General features: G+C 40.9%; 1 protein-coding gene across 9 annotated transcripts in view; it reads right to left on the reverse strand.

Annotated features, from left to right (window-relative positions):
- The window catches only part of rims1a (regulating synaptic membrane exocytosis 1a), a 117,756-nt gene that overhangs the window by 42,969 nt on the left and 52,668 nt on the right, over positions 1-22,119 (reverse strand). For all 9 annotated transcript variants that reach the window (XM_080288029.1, XM_026190751.2, XM_080288028.1 and 6 more), the window contains exons 5-6: positions 8,002-8,273; positions 3,680-4,374 (exon numbers count right to left, since the gene is read on the reverse strand). In XM_080288029.1, coding sequence (XP_080144155.1) covers positions 3,680-4,374; positions 8,002-8,273 — 967 coding nt within the window. The remainder of the gene's footprint in view (positions 1-3,679; positions 4,375-8,001; positions 8,274-22,119) is intronic.

A 22,119-nucleotide genomic window follows, 5' to 3' on the forward strand; every position in this document is an offset into this window, starting at 1 on the left:
AGCCTTACCTAATGTCCACCCTACTGTTACTCATTTTATATTAAGATTTAAAAATCTAGTTGGTATTGGTATGGCGAGTAACCTTAATAGTAATAAATCACACAGAAATAGTACATTCATGTAGTTGTAAAAAGCATGATAATATATTAAGTAATCCAAAGTACTCAGAATACGTTACTCTAACGTATTCTGAATACATAACATGGAAATACCCTACACTGTATGAGTACCATCTATTGTTTATGACTGTTTATGTCAAGTACCAACTACTTGACAGTACTTACCCTATCACTCAAAAGTCAGTAAAAATCAAACAAGTACCAATGTTGTGCATTTATCAGTACCTGTTAAAGGTTATTAAACACAGAAAGATAAAAGAAATTCTCTTACATTTACCAATATGTAGTAATTTAAACTAATCCGTGATCATGTGGTTAAAAATTCTTTTTTTAACTTCTGGCTGCGTCGGAACTGAAGCTAATTTTAGCTCTACACTTCAGTAACTCCATTTAACTTTAACGACAAAGAGACAAAACTCCTTTTTAATTTTGTAGCCCTAAAAGGCTACTGTTTAAACAGATTACATTTTCAAAAACACAAATACGTATCTATGCTAAACAAGTTATGCTAGAACATGATTTTACTTGTTTATCTTAGCCTACATCTTACACAGGGCTAGCTAGCTCTACAGCAAAGGGGCTGTTAGTTTATTTCTGTCTGGTGCCTGGTACAAGGACACTACATGCAGACATTGAGTACATAAAGGACCTTTTCACAAGGTTCACGTTTATAACAAGACTAGTGGAACACCAGCACACAGAGTAACTATTAGTTAGCTTTTAACTGTAGCTGATAAAACCTGCCAGCATCAGTTATTTTATCTGGCAAACTCGACTATAATCAATAAGTCTGCCTTTATTTACATCTCTATAAAATCCAAGTAAAACCAATTAATCTAAAATGCAATAGATTAAATACTGCCTGACAGAATTCTCAAGTGTTTGTATCATGTTTCCCTTTCTTCCATTGAGAGTGTGAGTTGGTAGCGCATGTTTGTATGTAGGACAATACTTGCACAGATCTACTGTGCCCCGAATTTACAATGATTTACATGCCTGGATGCTCCTTAGCTGCCAGCAACCACATCTTGGCGCTGACCTGGTCTCAGTCTCGAGCTAAAAAAGGAAGCAGCGAATTGCTGCCACACCAATGTGTTTAAAACCTGGCCTGACAGCACACTCTCATCCTAAACCTCCACATGATGAATGTCACAGCGGCTGGTGTGGGTCCAGGCTGGCGCTCTACCCTTTGCTCCACAGAATGCTCCACACTTTTGTTGGTTTCCAGTGAAAATAAAATTTAATGTAGCATGAGAATACAATCAGTGTGATTGTTGGGTTCTGTTAATTATTATTAGATGAGATGAGGAAAAGAGAGGTGAACTCTAAGAGTCACGAGTGATCTTTAAAGGCCCAAAAACCTTTTTAGAAAATCCATGCATCCTTACGTTATCACTTAGCTGAATGACATTACTTAAGCTTGCTGTTACAGTACAAACTGCTATCTAACTGCTATTTATGACTAGCTACTAACTACCTAAGGACCCAACTCTCATCACCAGCTACGATCCTCTGGACTAAAATTCAGGTAAGTTTGTGAGAGGAGTTTGCTCTCTACGCAAATTTCTTGATGCGTTTTGAAATGACAGAGCCCACAGGACAAGTGGCAAGAATGGGACTCCCAGGAAGTGATAGAAAAACAGCAGCTCTGAAATATGAGACTGGTCATATTTAACTCAAGCAATGCTTTTGTAGCACTGGTTACAAGCTGCTAAACAGTGAAAAATATGACTTCCTTCCAGCTGTGTATATTTATTTATGGCTTGTATTATTTTTAACACAGTCGGATACATAGCAGCCAGTCCAAATGCCTTGGAATGGTTAGTAGTGAAGTGACATAACCCAGCTTGGACATGACAAGGTTAGAGTGTAAACAGTTGTGTGTGCTCAGGCTTGGGGACATAGTTGGCTATGCAAAGCCACAGAAGGTCAAGCCTGGGATTAACTGGGGTCAAACTGCCCCCATCACAAACACACTACACGCACACACGTACATGTGTGCTCAGTGTGGGATTGTCCTCCCTCAGGGCCAAGCTGAAAACAATACAATATGACACACAGGAAAACGTTCAGATACACACACTTGTTAACGTGCATGGCAGTTTATTGGGTAGCTGCTCATTTTGACAACCCGGACTGCCGGCTACAGCCTGCTGCATGCACGGCACACAAAACATTAGAGAATGTCGCAGGACGTGCCACGTTTCTGCAGGCGCAGCCAGACCACGCCTCTCAAATGTTGCCTTTGCAAAGCTTGTTCTCAAGCCGTTTGGTGTGTAACACATGAGGTTTTAGCGCTTCACTAAGCATTATAAAAAAAACCTGATAAACGAGCAGTGCTTCTCCAAATCAGGAGGTTACATCAGAGTCGCCTCACCTGTGATCAGCAAGCACACGGTGTTAAAGAAGCGAAACGTTTGTAGCCTCGCAGACTGACACAGTGCAAGTGAGGATCACAGATGGAAACCGAACAACTGTCTGCACTTCTTAAATTCATTTCCCATAATATAGTGGTCAGATGGGAGCGTTCAAACATACACCCTGCAAGTGCAGCACCAATACAATGAAATGCATGATGTGAAATAAATTCTGTTGGTAAGGTGGGGATTTTTATGTGCCTAATGCTAAAGACCCACACAGTCTAGTGGGTGCCCTGGAGACTGGAATATAATAAAAAATAATATAACATTAACACAATGTCCTCCAGGGATCCCACTCTGGGTTGTCCATAGGGATCTAGTTTTTTTTTGTTTGTTTTTTTAAGTAATTGCTTCACATGTTACTTAGTATAGCTACAGTCCAGCAGTAAACTCTTTACAAGAGAGAAAGCACTAAATGAAGGTTTATGTTCATTCCAAATATTCTAACCGATGGTAATCCAAAATCAGTGGATGAATGTGAGCTAAGAAAGTAAAAGAATATAGGAATAAGAATAAGTTGTAATCTTTATGTGGTAGTCTTTAGAGGTCTTTATGGACTTTCCAGCTGATTTTAAATATGCAAAACATAATAATAACAGCAGGCTAAAAAAAATACATGCACTAGCTCAAAGCTTTTGTATTAAAGGAAAAAATCACCGGTCCTTAAGTTGGCAGTCCGTCAGGCTTATAATACACACTTTTATTGTGAAAGGCAATTTTTAAAAAGCTGGATTTTTTAAAATAATTGAAAATGAATGATCATCTTATTTTATTTATTTGATCTTAACTTACATCTTACTTACTAAAATGTTTTATTATTTTGCATGACTATAAATTTCCATCCTTTATATTATATTGTCTTCCTGGTTGATGATAGTTCACAGCAAAAAAACACATTAAAACAGAGATTTTGGTTTTAAAATCTAAATCAAAAATGTTGTCGCTTGAAGAACAAGGCTAATGTACCGCTCTGACTTAAGATGCCATAAACAAAGGGTAGGGTGGATCATTTCCTCATCTTCTGTCAAAATAAATATCTCGTGAATTGAATGGACGGATAAACAAACAAATGACCAGACAGATATCAATATATGCCACAGTTTCTTCATGAACAGAAGGTAATGATGGATATTCTCTCACCTCTCTCGCTGACACTTTCAATCTCGGCATCCTCACAGCTGCTGTACTCAGGCGTGGTCCCGCCCTCCTCCTCTGAACTACTGACGCTCGTTTGTCTCTTCCCTCCGGCCCCCTGCCCTCGTTTTGACTTGTAGGGCCGCGGCGGTGGCGGACGCAGAGATTCCGATTGATCAGAGCTTAGCGAATCGTTGCGCAGCATGCTCTCAGCTTTGTCCCGTTTGGTCCGTTTCACTGAGGGTCCCTGGCCCGGGGCTGAGCCAGGACCTGAATCAGGAGGTTCTCTGAGTTCAGGGGGAGGGGCTTGCTGTGAAAGAGCATGTTCATGCAGCCCACCTACCCCACCCGCTGTCCTCTGTCCAGGTCGGGCACCGTCCCCGACCTCACCTCCCCCTACGCCTGTGCCTCGACCCTGCCCGGGCACAGGATGGCCCCTGCCTCCAGGAGGGACGGGCCCTGCTTGTCGAGGGGGCGCACCGGTGTGGTCCATGTGATGGTAATCCCCCTCTTCTGTCCGTCTTACTCCAACACCTCCCACAGGATCGTGCTCCAGAGAACGTCCCTTTGTCAGGCGCCGACTTTCCCTGCGTTCCCTAGACTCCCCCCTGAGGTCCCGGTCCATGGAGACTTGGGTCTTCAGCCTGGGCTGGCCTTGCCGCCGCTCTCCCCGACCAGCTCCTCCACCCCGTCCATTCCTCCTGAGGAGGGAAAGTATACAGATGAGGGGTGATGTCAGACAAGATACTGGTTTGGTTAGAGAACTGTTCAGCAGGAAGCTTACAACGGCAACGTGTGAGTGACAATGTTACACAGGTTAATGCAAACTGAATCATCTCATTGTTTTTGCCTTCACTGCCAATAATAATTAACCTGTAAATCAGTATCTGTCACTCGGGGTGTCACAGGGCATTACATCATCACTTAACAAGTCGGCGATAGGGTGTTTTGTCACACAATCTGAAATTCCGAAGTTTTCTGTTCCCATTGAGTTAACAATAAATCATCACATGTGCGCGTAAGAAGGCTCTTCAATGAGTAGCTATATGATTCATTTGGCGGAAGTGAGTCACAAACCGAGCATCACAGACAGCTGTGACAGCACGTGGAGGGTGGAAGACTTTGGTTAATGTATGTGGCTGCTTTTAGCTTCTGCTTATACAATGTATCCACTTAAGCCATGTGTGACAAATGCCACTGGTGTGATTTGCATCTGTTACCATTTCATTGTTAACATTAGTGTCCACTAACAGAATGTCACAAGTGAAAACTCGTTCTACTATTAAGTAGCCTCATTCTTCCATTACAATGAATGGCATAGGAAACAATGCTAAGAGGCATAATCCATCATTGTATAATGGAAGCAAATGAGGAATGTGGGAGATGGTGCTCAATAACACAAGCATTAGGACTGCTTTCTTTCTGCTGGCTGAGACAACACAAGATAAAATGGGCACTTTTTAACAATTTTACACATTTCACTTGCTCTTGAGGAGGTTTATGAAGTTCAATTATCTGGTGAATCCAGGAATTGATGGCTACCAGTACATTGTGGTTCTTTTGAAAAACGTGGCTCTTGAAGAGGAGCATCTCAAGAAAAGCAGTATTAATCAGTGAACCCCACAAATCCCAAATTATGGAACTAGCAGAGGTCAGAACTAATAGAGTAAAAAATCAAGATATCTTTGGCTCTGTCTTTTAAAAAATGTATTGTATGTATGTATTGCTAGTTCTCCAGCTATACATAAAGGGAGTGCTGAAATGCCATTAGTGCAATAAACACAAAGCAAACATTTGGACATTGAATAACCATTGGCTGGCTGTCCTTTCCACACATCTGATGTGGGATTTATGGTTGTGTGATGATGTCTGTTTGCAGACATGCGCTTATGTGCAGTGCTCTTGGAAGCCAGGGGTGTGATGGTGATGACAATATAAATAGGTCAGAGACTGACTGGTGGAGAACGGAAAAGGATCAACAGCAGAGTTCACCATGAAGAAGAAGAAAACAAATGAGAAAGTTATAAGAAATATAGAGAATGACTGTCATGGACACTTTAGATAATAAATAACATTTGGCTTCACCTCATCTATGCATTCTCCTCCGCTTATCCTTATCAGGGTTGTGGGGTGGCTGGAGCCTATCCTAGCTGGCTTCACCTCATTACAAAGATTCTTTGCATAATATGACTCCCGTCTTCTCCACTCCACTCTGCCCCCTAGTGACAACTCTAAGATCTAGTTGAGGATCTGCAAAGCTCCATGAAGGAGTAATACATTATGTAACATTAACATGTCTCTGCTAAATTTCATGTAGCTAAATGAACATGTTATTTTTAAATTGATTTTTTTTCAGTACAGGTATCTGATCACATGTCTTCTTAACCAAAAAGGCTGTAAATCAATTGGGTTTTATATTTTTAAAGAAAACAAAAGCACATGTTTTTGCTGTTTATTGCAATAATATGAGAAATATTCCTGGTGTTACAGGAGGATTTGAGTGGACCCACTGCTGTTCATGTAAACAATGTCAACATCTGTCTTTTTACAGTGTAGTTTTTATTGTTCTGTCAGCACCAGCTCTGGCTTGGGAGATGATGTCCCAGAAAATATTGTCAGTAAACATTGGGAAAGGATAAACACCAACAGTATATTTTTACTTGCTTTACGTGTTTGTTTGTTTTTCTTTTTTTATTATTCCTCAAAACAACCTAATGCAGCGATGTTAGTGGTCATTGTCTTTGGAAGTGATATGATCTGAAAGAGAGTACCATCACTCCAGAGTAACTCCAGCGCGTGCAGCACCTTCTCATTTTTCAAATTAAGGTGGATCCCTCCATTACTGAGTCACAGTATCAGAGGGTGACAAATTAAGGGTGAATCATATGCTGTTGCCTTCACAGTACTCAGGCCTTAGATGGATTGATCACATTCTGTGTGGGAGTTTTTTGAGTATTGAGCTCTTGTCACCTCATTATGTAAATGTAGCAGCAATTTTACACATTGATCTTCATCTCTGTATCTGCATGCTACCATAAAATCCACAGGGTACCTGCACAGATATTAAATGCACATGTTGCTGCAAACAGAGGAAATGTATAAAATTGAGACCAGAGGTGCACATAGACTCATCATGGGCATGGACACTTAATGGGAATATTGGACTTTTAATTATGTTTAATTAATTGTTCTTTTTCAGGGGTAGAAAAAAATCGTACAGCATACATCCTTAATTACTTTATAAAACAAGAACTGGGTGCACATTATTATTATTATTATTATTATTATTATTATTATTATTATTATTTTCACTAATCCACAAAAGATCTAAATTATACACACAGTCTCAATTACATGATTCATGCATAAAAAATTATTGATTACAACTGGTAGTTTCTCTTTCCAGCATGACGAGTATTTGTTTTGGTATTTGGAGTATTTGGACTGACCAATACACAAATGGAAAGTGTGCTGCCACATGAAGAAGTCAAATGCCTGAAAGGTTTTATGGTCAGACAAATTCAAGCAACTAACCACAATGACAAGAGGTATGTTTGGAGGAGTAAAAGCGAGCCTTTCAGAGCTAAAAAAACTGTACCAGCAGCCAAGCATGGTGATGGTAGTGTTGTGCTCTGGGCTAGCAATAGTAGTCCACTGTAAAAGTGAATAATGAAGAAGAAGAACTACCTCCAAATTCTTCAACTTCCCCACAGATCAACAGCTGGATGGTTGAAACACAATTGGGTGTTCCAACAGGACAATGATCCCAAACACACATCACAAGTGGTTTTGTAATGGTTAAACAGGGTCATATTAAGCGTGTGGAATTCCCACCACCCCAATCTGAATGTGGACTACATTTCAAAGCTGGGTTCATCCCAGGAAACCAACCAATTTGAGTAAAAAATATCAATTCTGCCAAGATGAGTGGTCAAATATGCAGAATTAAGTCAGAAGCTTATTGATGGCTAGCAAAAGTATGTGGTTGAGGGACAACATGCATATAATTAAACCTGTAAGTCTACTTTGACCCCATGTTCATTTGAGAAAATCCAAAATAAATGCAAAGTTGTGCAGCCAATTCTTATTTTTTAAAGAGATTAAATCAATCATTTGGAAAAACAACTTGTGACCACAACAGCATTAAAAAAAAAAACTTTGTCAGCAAATTACTCTCCTTTATATTTTAACATTGAACATTTCACACTTTTTCAGTGATGTTCATCGCACCCATGAGGTAAAAGAATAAAATATGTCTTTTGTTTGCCCATGTCTGCATATGCATTTTTCCACAGAAACACGGGTTCTACTTTATAGCTCCGCCTTACGTGTCTCGTGGTGGTTCACTGAGCGACCGAGCATCAGTGCCAGGCGCGGTCCCAGGTGCGCTCGGTCGGTTGGGGTCGTAGATTGCAGTGGTGGACCCCGGTGGTGCTTGGGAGCGAGATCTGAGCTTCTTATCCCCGGGAGCTTGGCACACTGATGGCTCGCTGACGGCTGAACCGAGGCCAGCGGGCTTCCCGGGGGGCCCGGTGAACCACTCCCCTGGCTTGGTCAGAATCTCCTGCTGCTTTCGGCAGTTATTGCACACCCAGATCACCTAAGATAGAAGGAGCACGGGTGGGGATTACAATAACAGCCATACGACACATGCATCTTTATCAGCTAATCTGCCAACAAGCTGTCATCACAGAGGTTCTGCACAAACAGATCAGATAATATATGACATATACTTGCATAACACGACAGTGAAGTAGTGATGAGGAGCTGAACGCTTTTCACATTAGTATCACAATAAGGTGTCGAAGAGAAAGGAAATATTCTTTACTGCAGTTAGTAGAAATCATCTCAGCCAAGTATTTTGCCAAGCACTAATCTGAGGCACGGCTGTGACTGTCAAACAGGAAATGGAACAATGCACTTCCTAAAGAGCTGCTCTGCTGCCCAGAAAAAGGTTTTTATGGAAGCTTTTTAAGATCAACATCAAGGCAGTTATAGCAGGGAGCAGCTTTGCTTCCACTGTGGGCCGCTCTTGGCCTCCAAATGAGGAACACAAAGCCAACTGGATAATGAAAGGACACTCAAGTCGCTGCCAAACTGATATCTCCCGTCTTCTTTCCTTCTATTTGTCCCATCACACATATGCACACTGACTATACATTGGCTGTGCTGATGCACTACGGCAAAGAGTGAGTCCAAACGCAGACACGTGACACACGCATCAGACCCACACAGCTGAGTGAATTGCATAACCACTTCGGGATGTAGTGATTACTTGATGTTAACCCTTTTTGACAGTGACAGCTAATTCAGTTTCAAGCGACCAACAGACTTTGTACCACGTACAGTATGTGGCACACTCAGACTTGGCTCCAAACAAAGCATCAAAGAAGCCTTTGACGCCAGTTTCCACTACTCAGCTGCTGTTAGATACTGCATTCATTCTATGAACAGACTGTAATCACTACGTTAAAGAAATGGCATCAAGTATAAGATGACACTTTTCCCCTCTCCGGTCCTCTTGTGCTGTGCAGCTAATGCCTTAAACCTGCATTTCTTTCTAATGGCCATCAGGCGGCGACTCTGGTTTCAAAAAGAAGCATGACTAGAAGCTTTCAGCTACCTTGGACTGTAACCTCAGTAAACACCTTATGGTCTTGCTCTAGTTTAAAGTCTTGTTGAGGACAACATAATGTTCATTTTGTGCACCGAGATCCCATTAAAGCTGAAAAGCTTTAGGACAGGCCTACTGAGGCCTACTGAGTGACTGACTAGTCACTTCTATAGACTGTATATTAAAGATGGATGCAACCCACCACCATGCTAGCGTTTCCTATTTATCATGTTTTTGACTATATATGCTGGGTTTATAGTTGTTTTTTAAATTGTCTTTAATGATCATTTCTTCTGTGTAGCTATTTTATATGTTTATATGTTTTTCTGCATTTGTTGTGGACAGCAAAGAAAAAAGATCTGACAGGGCAACATGTTTTCCACTGTGCATATAGCAAAAAACTTGAAAACCTATTCAGTGTCTGTTCTGGACTTGGCCTTTCTGTTGCTCTCCCCAACTTCAGCTTTCCATGTATCCACTATCTTCAACCGTCTTCTTTTGACTATATTTCTAAGACTTCAAAGAATCTAAACTTCAGACCAGGATAATCAATATTTAGCTATTGATCCAAAGAAGCTAGATGAGGGATTGTGAAGATGAGTCAACCTATGGTGTTGAAGTATTCAATTCAGTTCTATTTTGTTCTGTGTTTACTATACCAACATGCCAGCAGTCTTCACTCATAACACTTTGGAGGTATTTCATACCTGCTACTGTAGCTTTTCTTTCTACATCTGCAGAGCTTGCAAAGCTTGCAGTCGTTTTTTGTGGTCAAGTGAAAAGCTCAGGAGTACACAATTCTTTTTCATGCTGGCTTCTCTTTCATTTTGGTCTAATACTTAGATTTAGATTTTGCGTTATTATGGTAACATAAGGTGTCATCAGTGACTCTTGTCAGCTCCACTCCACGAGCTCAGATGAGGAGGTGTTCACACAGTGAGAACAGGGAAAGCACCCTGTCTGTAAATGACAGCAGTAAACAGTAAAGTCTCTCACACTAAGACCTTTTCAAATAAATTAGGTGAAAAAGATTAACACTTTATTTATTTCGATCCAGTTGGCATTGATTATTTTATAAATGAATACCAGAGCGATACACATTTATACCTGGACATATTCATTTTACCTTAGAAAGTTGCAAAAACAGTATAACAGTGTAACTAAAGCCTGATGTTGCTTAACACATAATTACTTAACAGTGCTATAGGACTGACACTTGGTATCTGCATGGTATTTTGGTATCAGCATCAAAATTGGAAAAAGTTTTTGTACATTTTTCTCATCACCTCATCACCCTATTGATACCAAGTGTCAGTAGGGTGGCTGTGGCTGTAGCTCAGGTGGTAGAGGAGGTCATCTACTGATCGGAAGGTTGGTGGTTCGATTCCTGGCTTCCCCTAGTCTGCATGCCAAATATCCTTGGGCAAGATACTAACCCGAAATTGCTCTCCGATGCATTCATCGGAGTATGAATGTGTGTGAATGTCAGTTAGAAAGCATCTAGGAAAAATTTGCTTGTGCGAATGGGTGTGAATGGGTGAATGCACAAGTTGTGTAAAGCGCTTTGAGTGCTCTGAAGAGTAGAAAAGCGCTATATAAGAACCAGTCCATTTAGTCACCTTTCTTGCTTTCACTGCTAAATGTGGAGAGATCAGAATTTTCTGAATACTTTTTCTATCATTTCTTTTTTCTTAAAAAATAAAATGAAAAAGAAGCAAGCTGAGAAAAGGCAAATGTAATATCTTTGGAGCTTCAGCTTTAGCCTAAATAGATTTGTCAAAAATTGAGCACAGCACCAGCTGGTAACATCCATCCACCCATTCATTTTCTTAACTGCTTATCCAGTTAAGAGCTGCGGGTGGGGTGGGCTGGAGCTTATCCCAGCTGTCACTGGACAGGTCGCCAGGGCATCACAGCAGCTTGTTACAGTAAACTTTACTCAAAAGATCACTAACAAAACTAACAGAGGGCTCTGTTCTTCTGCTGTGCTACATGGCGGCTGCTCTTAAAAACAACAGTTTCTCTGTGCACATTCTCCACCACCATCAGCTCATATTGATAAGAGGTGTGGGCTACAGCCCAGAATAGAAAGGCAGAGAGAAGCAAGGACGGCTCGCAGTGTGAATGTAGCCTTACTCAAAGTGATATGAGAGCCAGAATGAGGAAGAAGGAGATGACAGAGGAAGTGAGGCTGGGCGGGAAATAAAGAGACAGTGAGTGGATGGAGGAGGAGGAGGGTGAGTGGAGGTTAGAGCCGGTCCCACTCCTCCAGCCACCAGGGTTCTCATTACTCCTGAGCACTCCCCAATGACTCTTTAAAGAGAGCTAAAATAAAACACTCTGGCATCACCCCGCTTTCCCAACTCTTCTTCTTACCATCTCTCGCTCCTCTTCCTCCTCCCTCCCTCCCGCTCCCTTACCCCACCACTTTCCCTTCCATTCCTCCCTCCTCCAGATTGCTTTTGATTAAAGCTACAAAAGCCGAGGAGAAAACAGCTTTACACCAACGCAGCTATATTTATCCTGCCAAACACCCCAGCACCACCGGGGAGAGAGGGAGACTGTGTGCGCACACAAACACACACATATACACAGAGCAAAGAAAGCAAAACACAGCCTCATGTGGGACATTATAGCTTCGGTGAAAACATTCACCAATCTGTGATTTTTCTGCAGCCAGACCGCCAAGGTGGATGGCTGCCAGATCAACACTGCAATGCTAGCCTATTCGTCCGTACATTGACAGGTGGGCCGACATGCCTCGCAGTCACACAGGGAAGTTCAGTGCTTTCCTAACAAATATTACTGGAACATCTTTATTTAATTTCTTCACTTGGTCAAAAAGTCTTTTGATGTTAAAAAGGTGAAAAGAGAAATTTAATTTCAATCTTCAAAAATTTGTGAAAAAAACCCACAAAACACTTGAGTCACATTTGCCAGCAAAGCTATCATTTATGCTAATGTGCTAACATCTCTTTAAATGGGACCAATTAAACTTTTACTTATTATCTGGAATGTAATGTTGTACTTCTAAAATCAGACATAAGTGATTCTAAGAAACACAGTGTCTGCTTGGCCTCCAATAACACAGTGAGAACATTAGACTCCCCTTTGACCAGGATCTGTCCTTCAGCGTCCACATTAACAAATGTTTCTGATGTCTTTTTTCTTCTGCACAGTATTGCTAAACATCCTGTCCCAGAATGATGCAGCAGGAAAACAAATGTGAGCATTTGTTATTTCTAAACCACACTTTTGCAATTCCTTTTTATCAAGTTGCTCTAAAAGCTCCTAGATAATCCTTTAGCAAGGATGTCAAACTTATTTTTCATTGTTGGCCACATTGAGACCACTTTACTTTTTGTTTATCTGCGGTCCCATTGTAAAAAAAACTGAAATTTCTATAGTAGGTAGTAAAAAAAAAAATAAAAAAAAAAAAACTATCAGCAGGCCTACTTGTGGTTCCTAAAAGTAGAATGGGATGCAAAGCTTCCAGCTTTCAGCCCCTCCTCTGTGGAGACAGCCACCCACGCTTCTTTTAAGGCTTAAAATTTTCCTTTCTGATAAATCTTAGAATTAGGAGTGGATCAGACCAAACCATCCTTTAGTTATTCTGCTATAGGTTATGTGCAAACCCAAGTTTTGTTTCCTCTGTCATAGACTACAAATTTTAAAAACAACTTGCCTTTTAATTGGGAAATTGTTTTTGAAGCAAAAACGCTGTTGAGATATTTCTCTCATCAGCTGTGTTTGGTGCTGAAGATGACACTGACACATTTTGCAAATTACCTTTGCTGATTTAGTCATTCACAGGGTGTGCTTTATACTTACAATACACAATTCACAGAGAAACTTTTTTTTACACTTTAGAAAGTATGCAAAGAAAGCTTGATCAGAACAACACCATTAATACCTTTTGACTTGCTTCCCATGAAAATAAATAATATGGACAAGATGTGGACAATTGTCATTTTAGTCACATGACACAAAACTATGGAAGAGTGAGGCAAGGAAGAGAGAGGAAAGTAGAACAGAAAGTAGAACACTGGTGAAAATCAATTTCCGAATCCCGGTTTCATGTTTCAACTTTAAGTTTAACACAGACTTCTAAATGAGCATTATTCAAGATGAACGTAAAGGCCTTTAGACAAAAAGGATAATGCAACATTTAACAACATTCTGACAGAGACGCCTGCCGCATATTTTGCTGTGAATGCAGATTACATTTGTCTTGATTTTACAGTGTTTCATTTGATACAACAGGCTCCAACACCACCAACTACAGCTGATGACAGGGTGCAAGGTAGAGGGCTATTGTAATGAGGACCTGCAGCCACGAACAAAAACAAGCAGTTGTGGTCAGAGTCCATCTATGGGGTGAGACATGTTTGTGATACGTTACCTGGCACGAAGTACTTCAAAAAACAGTATTGTTCAGTGTATGTGTTCCACTTTTCAAGTCCTTTTGAAGTCCTCCCCCACCTACTACCGTGAACAGAATCCAAATCTGTGGGAAACCTCCAAAGATACATAAAAGGTACCACAACTGATCACTTGAACAATTTTAGACTCTTTCTCTGAGCGATCCCTTTTTTAAATACAGCCAAATTGTCAGCTCAGATGCTGCTTTTAACATATACCAACAGTTAAAAACATTTCAGCGGCGCAGCCTCTTGGTAAAAGCTTGCATGTGTTAGTGGCAATTTTAGGTGTAGTGCATGAAACAACAACATAACGCATTACTGTTGTCACTTGAGTAATCACGTCACAGTTTCAGTTTTGTTGTAGCTAGTGTTACGAAAGTTCTTAAATGGTCTGCATGACTGGCAGATAGGAAAAAAAACCCATCACACATGCCGTTTTCTTCCTACTTATATATTTTAGGTGATTACAGTTTGTGTGCAGGGAAGAAGAAACTTGTGACATACTCTGCAGTTTTTTAAGGGTGTGGAGATATGGACACTTAAATTTTGTCTGCACTAAACCATAAGAGTGTGATGGTGAAGTGCAAACTGCATCAAGGACAGGAACAACTGCATAATACTGCTAACAAAACATCAGGCGGATCTACATGTGGCCCCCTAAAATAATCTCTTGCCACCCCCAGTGCCACCCTAGTGTTGCATATGACAATGCTTATTTAAAAAAAGCTACCATTAAGCTAGCATTAACACTTTGAGACTAGTTAGACGTAACACATAATTTGTAGATTACAGTAGCTGCACCGCATATTCCCAACAGCCTAGTACCACTTGGTAGGCTCAGTGGTTACAGGAAGGTATCTTGACTTGCATCTCCTTGGCCTGAATCCCTTGATATGTATCTTCTAGGCCAGTACCGCATTGTTACATATCTTCTTGCTCTGTATCTTCTTCGGCAGCAGCAGCAGCAGCAGTATGCCTGTATCCTAAATAAACAAGCTCCCTAGATGCATTATATCCTCTCCAAGGTTTTGACGCAGTAGCTCTGCGGACTCTGAGCTCTGTTGGGGTGACAGACCTGGTCCTTGGGAGTCTGATGGTGCAGCGACACTGACACTTCTTGAAATGGAAGCGAAGCACTTGATGGTGGAAGCAGTTCCAAAGGGAAGGGGGGAGGAGCAGAAAGCCACCAGGCATCATCCTCTGACATCACAGCACCCTGTTTCTCTAGAGTCAAACTACGCAAACAGAAAGACAAGGTTTGAATGGCTGGACTCAAACTAGCTGTGTACGGCTACTTCCATATCTCCTGAATTATTAGCCTCCCCAGAACCTGGACCTCAACATTAAAGAAGCACTGTGGGATCATTTTGACAGAACAAAAGGCAGCAAACGTCCAAATAAGTGCTTTTGCTATCCTCCAAGCAACCTGGAAACTATTCCTGAAGACCACTTAAAGAAAATACAAGAACACTATTCAAGCTGTGTTAAAGAATAAAGGCAGCCATAGCAAATATTGACTTTCAAGCTCAAATTATACCAAACTATACAAACTCAGTTTCTGTCATATATACTGTACTTTACTGTAGGTCTTTTGTAGCTTTTGTATTTGTTTTTTGTCCTGTAGATTTGACTGAGCTACAAAAGAGACTAGGGCTGCCACAAACGATTATTTTGATAGTCGACTAGTCACCGATTATTTTTGCGATTAGTCGACTAATCAGATCATCATCCATTGGACGTACAGCGTACAGCTTATTGCACCAGCAGCATCTGGTCTTATATAACTATCATTAGCTTACAGCTTGAAGTGTTTGTGCTAACTAAAAATAAAGACAAGATGGTAGTTTATTAATTTTTAATGAAATTTGCAGATTGTTTCGGTGAAGTTTTATAAACTCCTTGCTTTCTAAAATATAACAGGACACCGGAGTATATTCTCCAGCGTCTCACACTTCTGATAATCAGCTGTCTGCTTGACAGTTTTAGCTGTGCAAAAACTATAACTTTAATCTCGGCCAAACCGATTTACTCAGGAACAAATAAAATACTAAAGAAAGCCAAACAATAACATTTTTAAGTTATCTAAGTGACTTATATATATGTTTAACCTGACTAGCGAAAGACAGCGGTGGGTTTGAAAACGATTTGCTGGGAGTCCGGTGTTCTCACGGCTCTAGTTAGCCTAGCCCCCGCCTAGCTAACGAGCTAGTGGGTAACAGACGTCTCCGAAAACGTCGGAGCGCTTTTGAAAATATGTGGTGTCTTGATAAACTGAGCAGATATTTGAGGTTTACACAGCTACATTCTCGCCTGAAAATATGTTAAACGTTTATTTTGTGACCCAGAAAGAATAATAAGAGTAAAGTTAAAACTACTAGTTGCCGCCATTGTTGACAACTGCGCTGGGCTGCGCTATGAATTCTGGGACACAGCTTCTTCTTCTTCGGGGTTTAACGGCAGCTGGCATCCTTGTACATGCAGTGCTGCCATCTTCTGTTTCAGTCCGTTATTACACTCTTAAATCCTACTACTCATTCCTGCGTCCTTTGTGATCTTACAAAGCTTCAAATGATGCGTCGACTATTAAATTAGTCGTCCACGATTTTAATAGTCGACATAATCGTGACTAGTCGACTAATCGTGGCAGCCCTAAAAGAGACCCCTCAACCCAAAAAATAGCTTCTCTTCTTCATTCACATTTTTTTTCTCTAATAAGACCTTATATATCATGAAGAGTGGCAAACACAACTCACTTTATAAAGCTTTACAGATCAAATACTTCTGGTTACTCTAACATTTAGCTGTTTAATATATAGTTGAATTTTCTTGTTAGCAAGAAATTTAATGTTCACCTTCTAGCTAGCTAGCCTTCCACAAGCTAAGTACTGACACAATGTCACCATAAGCCCACGAACCAATGACTGTAAAATGACTGTACTGTACTTTACAGTCATTGCCACAGACCACACATGCCAATTCTCCCGATTTTTCCAGGCGAATCCCGAATTTCAGTGCCCCTCTTGAAAATCTCCTGGAGTCACTCCCAAATTTCTCCGGATTTTCCACACGGACAACAAAATTGAAAAACCATATCCCAGATTGGCCCAGCCAATTCCAGTTTCCATCAATGGCTAATGCAGCTACTTAGTTTTAATATTACTCTTATTACTCTTTCTGGTTTGCAAAATAAACTTTTAACATATTTTCAGGCGAGAATGTAGCTGTGTAAACTTCAAATATCTGAGCCGGTGAGAACAGCAAACTCCCGGCACATCGTTTTCAAACCCCAGCGGTCTTTCGCTACTCAAGCTAAACATGATATATAAGTCACTGAAATAACTTAAACATGTTATTGTTTGGCTTTTTTCAGTGTATTATTTTTTCGTGAGTAAATCGGTTTGGCTGAGATTAAAGTTATTCGATTAGATTAGATTAAATAAAACGTTATTAATCCCTCGGGAGGGTTCCTCACACAGCTGAATAAACGTCAAACAGAAAACTGATTAAACAGAAGTGTGAGATAGTCAAGAATTTACGCCAGCGTCCAGTTATACTTTAGATAGCAAGGAGCTATGTTTACACATAGCTAACCAGCTAGCTAACCAGTAGGGTTGCCAACCGTCCCTTAAAAAACGGAATCGTCCCGTATTTAGAAACAAAAGTACACGTCCCGTATTGAGCTAATAAGGGACGCACTTTGTCCCGTAATACAGTGAGAATCAAAAGTAGTCTATAAATGTTAATGGAATTAACGCTTTGTTTGAAAACATAATTCCCAGCCCCTCTCCTGCTTTGTGACCAATGAGCTGACAGCACACTTATGACAATTCGAGTATGACAATTCAGATTACCGCTCATCTCATTGGTCGAGGAAAGGTCGCTTGCGGAGAAAATACCGGAAGACAACAGATGACCACAACAAGAAGCATGGCCAACAGGGAAACAAACGCCGACACTGCGGTGCAAGTCTCGGACGACAGTACACCTAAAGCTGGGCAAACACTGTGTGATTTTTTTTCAGTCACGTTATTCAGCTCCTGCTCAAACTGCACGATTGACTCGCAGGGGTTAGAAGTTGGTAGGTCACGATGCAGGTCTTACACTATACCACCCGATGCTCTGATGCGACCTGAGTGCTCACACTGTGCGTCCATAAAATGAAGGTTATAACAGAAAATCTGTCGCTCTCTCTCTCTGTCTTTCACTCACACAGACACACGCCACCACCATCAACTTTGCTAAATTGCTTATGAAAAACATTGATCAGGCAGCTGTGATTGAGCAGCGATGTAGATCCAACTATTTTCACGGTTGTTGTGGTCGTGATAATTTTGTGATGCCACATCGAAAAGGCTCGGATGAGCTTTCCAAAGTTCTACAAGTTGTGCCTCCATCGCTTGTGTCCAGATCACACGCTGCACAGCCGTGCTGCTCCATCTTTTTCACCGACGTTTACGTGTTTGCGCGTGAGCAGTGTGAGCGCCTGTGGTGACACCCTCACGAGCGATTGATGATCGGGAGCTGGTCGTGAGGTGTTAATCGCTTCTCGTTACCCCACGTATACTACACGATGCACGATGAAGGCCAAAATCGGGCCGATCACCAAATCGGTCGCACGACTCAAAAATCTTCTCAAAATGGGCCAAAAATCGCACAGTGTGAGCCCAGCATCAGAGCAGCAATGTTTGTTGCTCAGAGAAAGAAAAGAAAAAAGGCTGCAAAAGTACGGGGAGGAATGGGAAAAGGAAAACACCTGGCTGGAAAAGTGCACGATAACACCTATAAAGCGCACTGCACTATGTGCCGGCGCACTTTTTCCATAGGCATGCTTCTAGTGGTGGGCACATGAAGAACATGAGGGGCGTGAAAGCTCGGGGAACCCTTAACCAATTTCTTGTCCACCAGGCCACGGCAGAAGCAGATATGGTATGTAAACATTGGTTTGTTGTTTTTAAACCCTCTGGTTAAGGTTAATATGGGCATGTGCAGTGAATATCAGCGCTATGTGGCCAGAAGTGTGATAATATAATTTATTTTGTGTAATAGACAACTGCAAGGATAGATGATTATAACAAATAGATGACTAATACATAAAAGTAATACATAGATTAATAATGATGATGAGTTAAGATGCGTAATCATGGGAACAAGTGGGTTTACAAACAGGAGCAGCTGATTAGCATTAGAAAAGCTGAAATAATACCTCAGCTGGAGCCAATTGTACTAAATGCACTATATGTGCACAGTTACAAGAATATTTTTCGTTCTATTGCTTTCTATTAATTTATATAATTTTAAGTTAAGCAGGACAGAGTTCTTTTAAAGAAAGATTTACTTATATTCTCAAAAGTTAAGCATGACAGGCTTCTGTTTAAGAAAGAGACCTGTTTTATTGTGTTAATGTTGTCATTTTGAGCTAAAAATAAATGGCTAAATGATCATTTGTTTCCTATATGGTCATATCACAAAGAATATGCATCTGCTTAAATCAAATTCAAGTCAAATGGTTAAAAAATAATTTCACACACAAAAAAAAGAGCTACCACACTGGGAAGGGTGAAGACAACTGGGTTGCCCGGCCCTGGCCACGAGGTGTCCCATATTTATTTTTCAGGGAGTTGGCAACCCTACTAACCAGCTACCTCGTTAACTATGTTTACACATAGCTAACCAGCTAGCTAACCAGCTACCTCTACTAATAACTAAAGTTGAGCAGACACTAAACAATGAGCTCATTCCTTATCAGTCACACTGCTACATGTCGGCGTCATCAGAATACTGCAGGTTTGTAGCGTGGAAACCGTAGCATTCCTCCCACGTGGGTTTCATATCGACAACCATCCTGACGTACCTGCCTGGCATCGTCCTTGAATTCAGTATCCGGTTGTTCAGTCTGACGTCACTAGCCGTGTCTGGGCCTAAACTCCGCTGCAGGTCCATATATCAAACGATCACTGTGGCATTACTGAGAGTTGAAAAACTGTCTAAAGTCTTTCATCTTTAATAAAATGATCAGCGTTCTGCTCTACCAGGTGTAACAATTGAGTTTAACATCCAGGCATCCATGAAAACAGAATTTATGACATTTAACGGAGTTAGAAGTTAGCAGGGAGTTAGCTCGCTAGCTTCTATCTAAATACAATATAGCATGTCCTGACTGCGGGGTTTTGGAAACAAATTAAAACGTACAGCTCTGTTATCACTTCCAGCATAAATGAAGACAGAAAACTAAACAGCAGTGACGTTTGTAGGGTTACTGAAGTTGAGCTACCTGGTATATAATGATGTGCTACGTGACCGCTAGCGACACAGCTATGTTAGCTTAATATAAACAAGATAACTTTTTTTTCCACTCGATAAAAGTTAACGTGAGTGTTCTCGGTGGTCAGGAACAAATGTAATCGCATGGCAGGATGCTGTAAAAGGACCAAACTTCAGCCAGGAGAACAACTGAGATAATCCATCCACAATACGAGGTTAGTCATTCATATACTGCTGCATGGGCTGGGCTGTAGTTACATCCTAAGGTTTTAAAAACTGAGCTTAAATAAATGATTAGTGGTAATAAAAGCCGAGGGAGGTCAACAGTGATCGCTGACTGTTTTAGGAGCTTTTTGAGATCAAATAGAAGAAAATACAAAACATTAAACATGTTAACAACACAAAAGCCATATTAAACGCAGACTACTTTAGACCCGGAAGTAGGATCCGTCGCGTCATCACTGAACAACCGGATAGCCGCTACGTTTTGTTTTTTTGTTTATTATTTCAAGTACAAATAGAAATATGCTAATTAGTGTTGTACAAATTCAAAGGATACAATGAACTGCCAGAAGGAACGCAGAAACAATATAACCATATAAAACAGAGATAATGAATGTTGACATCAAAATAGATGTTCACATGACCAAGATGCAAAATGTGTATCTGTGTTAATTTGTATCCCTGTAGTCCTCCTAAAGTATAGTGTTCCATGTCAGCTATTACTGATACTATATATTTAAATAATAACTACAATTCTTTTCCCCTTTTGACTGAATACTGACTGAATTATCTCTTTAGAAGACAGTTGACTGACACAAACACAATTTTCATTATAAAGTAAAACATGTGAAACAGAGCCACGCTGCAAACAAAACAGATCATTTTCATTGTAAACCAAGCCACAGTTGGCATGTTTCTACATCTACATCATTATGTGGGAATGACATGTTTTCAGAGCACAGTATTCAGAATGACCCCCTGACCCCAACCCTAACCCCCAAACTCTGGCTCTTGGTAATCACATTATGATTACCAAGAGGATTCAGAGTGAAAAGCAATGCATAATGTTGTCTGTGTTATAGGGAACCTTGTCCTACCCAGCAGGTCTTGATGAAATTAAGAGCCATAATGGATTTTTAGATCTTGCCTGGTATCTAAAATCTACAAAGAAATAAGACGGTTCTTCGCTAAAGAGTTTAATTCTCCACTGTGTTCACCATCCCCTTACTTACTTTCCAAGCTGTCATTTGGAGCAGATCAGGAGCGTGGTTTTATTTGTGCTATGGGAGAACGAACCAAACCCTTCTCTGTGGGTTCAGCACAACATGCAGCACCTCTCATTTCCAGCAAAAACTCAAGCCAAGATCCCAGGAAATCAACAGGTACAAAACCACCGACTGTTGACCAATCAGTTCTCTGGAAAACACCATCAACGTTCCAGGAAGAACCCATGGACACCTTGATACACAGATAGTATGAGAGTATACACAGCTTTGTAGGTTCACAGTCATCCACCTCACGGCAGTTGTAAGTGGTTGAGTTGAAGGCAAGTGCACTTTTTTTAGGTTCTTGAAGACATTTCACCTCTCATCTGAAAGGGTTCCTTAGTTCTAACAACTTATTGTAGAAATTATATATATATATATATATATATATATATATATATATATATATATATATATATATATATATATATATATATATATAAAAAAACACCCAGCACGCCCCTGCGGGCGGTTTATTCTTCAAGCTCGGGTCCTCTACCAGAGGCCTGGGAGCTTGAGGGTCCTGCGCAGTATCTTAGCTGTTCCCAGGACTGCGCTCTTCTGGACAGAGATCTCCGATGTTATTCCCGGGATCTGCTGGAGCCACTCGCCTAGCTTGGGAGTCACCGCACCTAGTGCTCCGATTACCACGGGGACCACCGTTACCTTCACCCTCCACATCCTCTCGAGCTCTTCTCTGAGCCCTTGGTATTTCTCCAGCTTCTCGTGTTCCTTCTTCCTGATATTGCTGTCATTCGGAACCGCTACATCGATCACTACGGCCGTCTTCTTCTTGTTTGTCTACCACCACTATGTCCGGTTGGTTAGACACCACCATTTTGTCCGTCTGTATCTGGAAGTCCCACAGGATCTTAGCTC

Source organism: Astatotilapia calliptera, chromosome 13 (assembly GCF_964374335.1).
Source record: "Astatotilapia calliptera chromosome 13, fAstCal68.1, whole genome shotgun sequence".
Taxonomy (NCBI): domain Eukaryota; kingdom Metazoa; phylum Chordata; class Actinopteri; order Cichliformes; family Cichlidae; genus Astatotilapia; species Astatotilapia calliptera.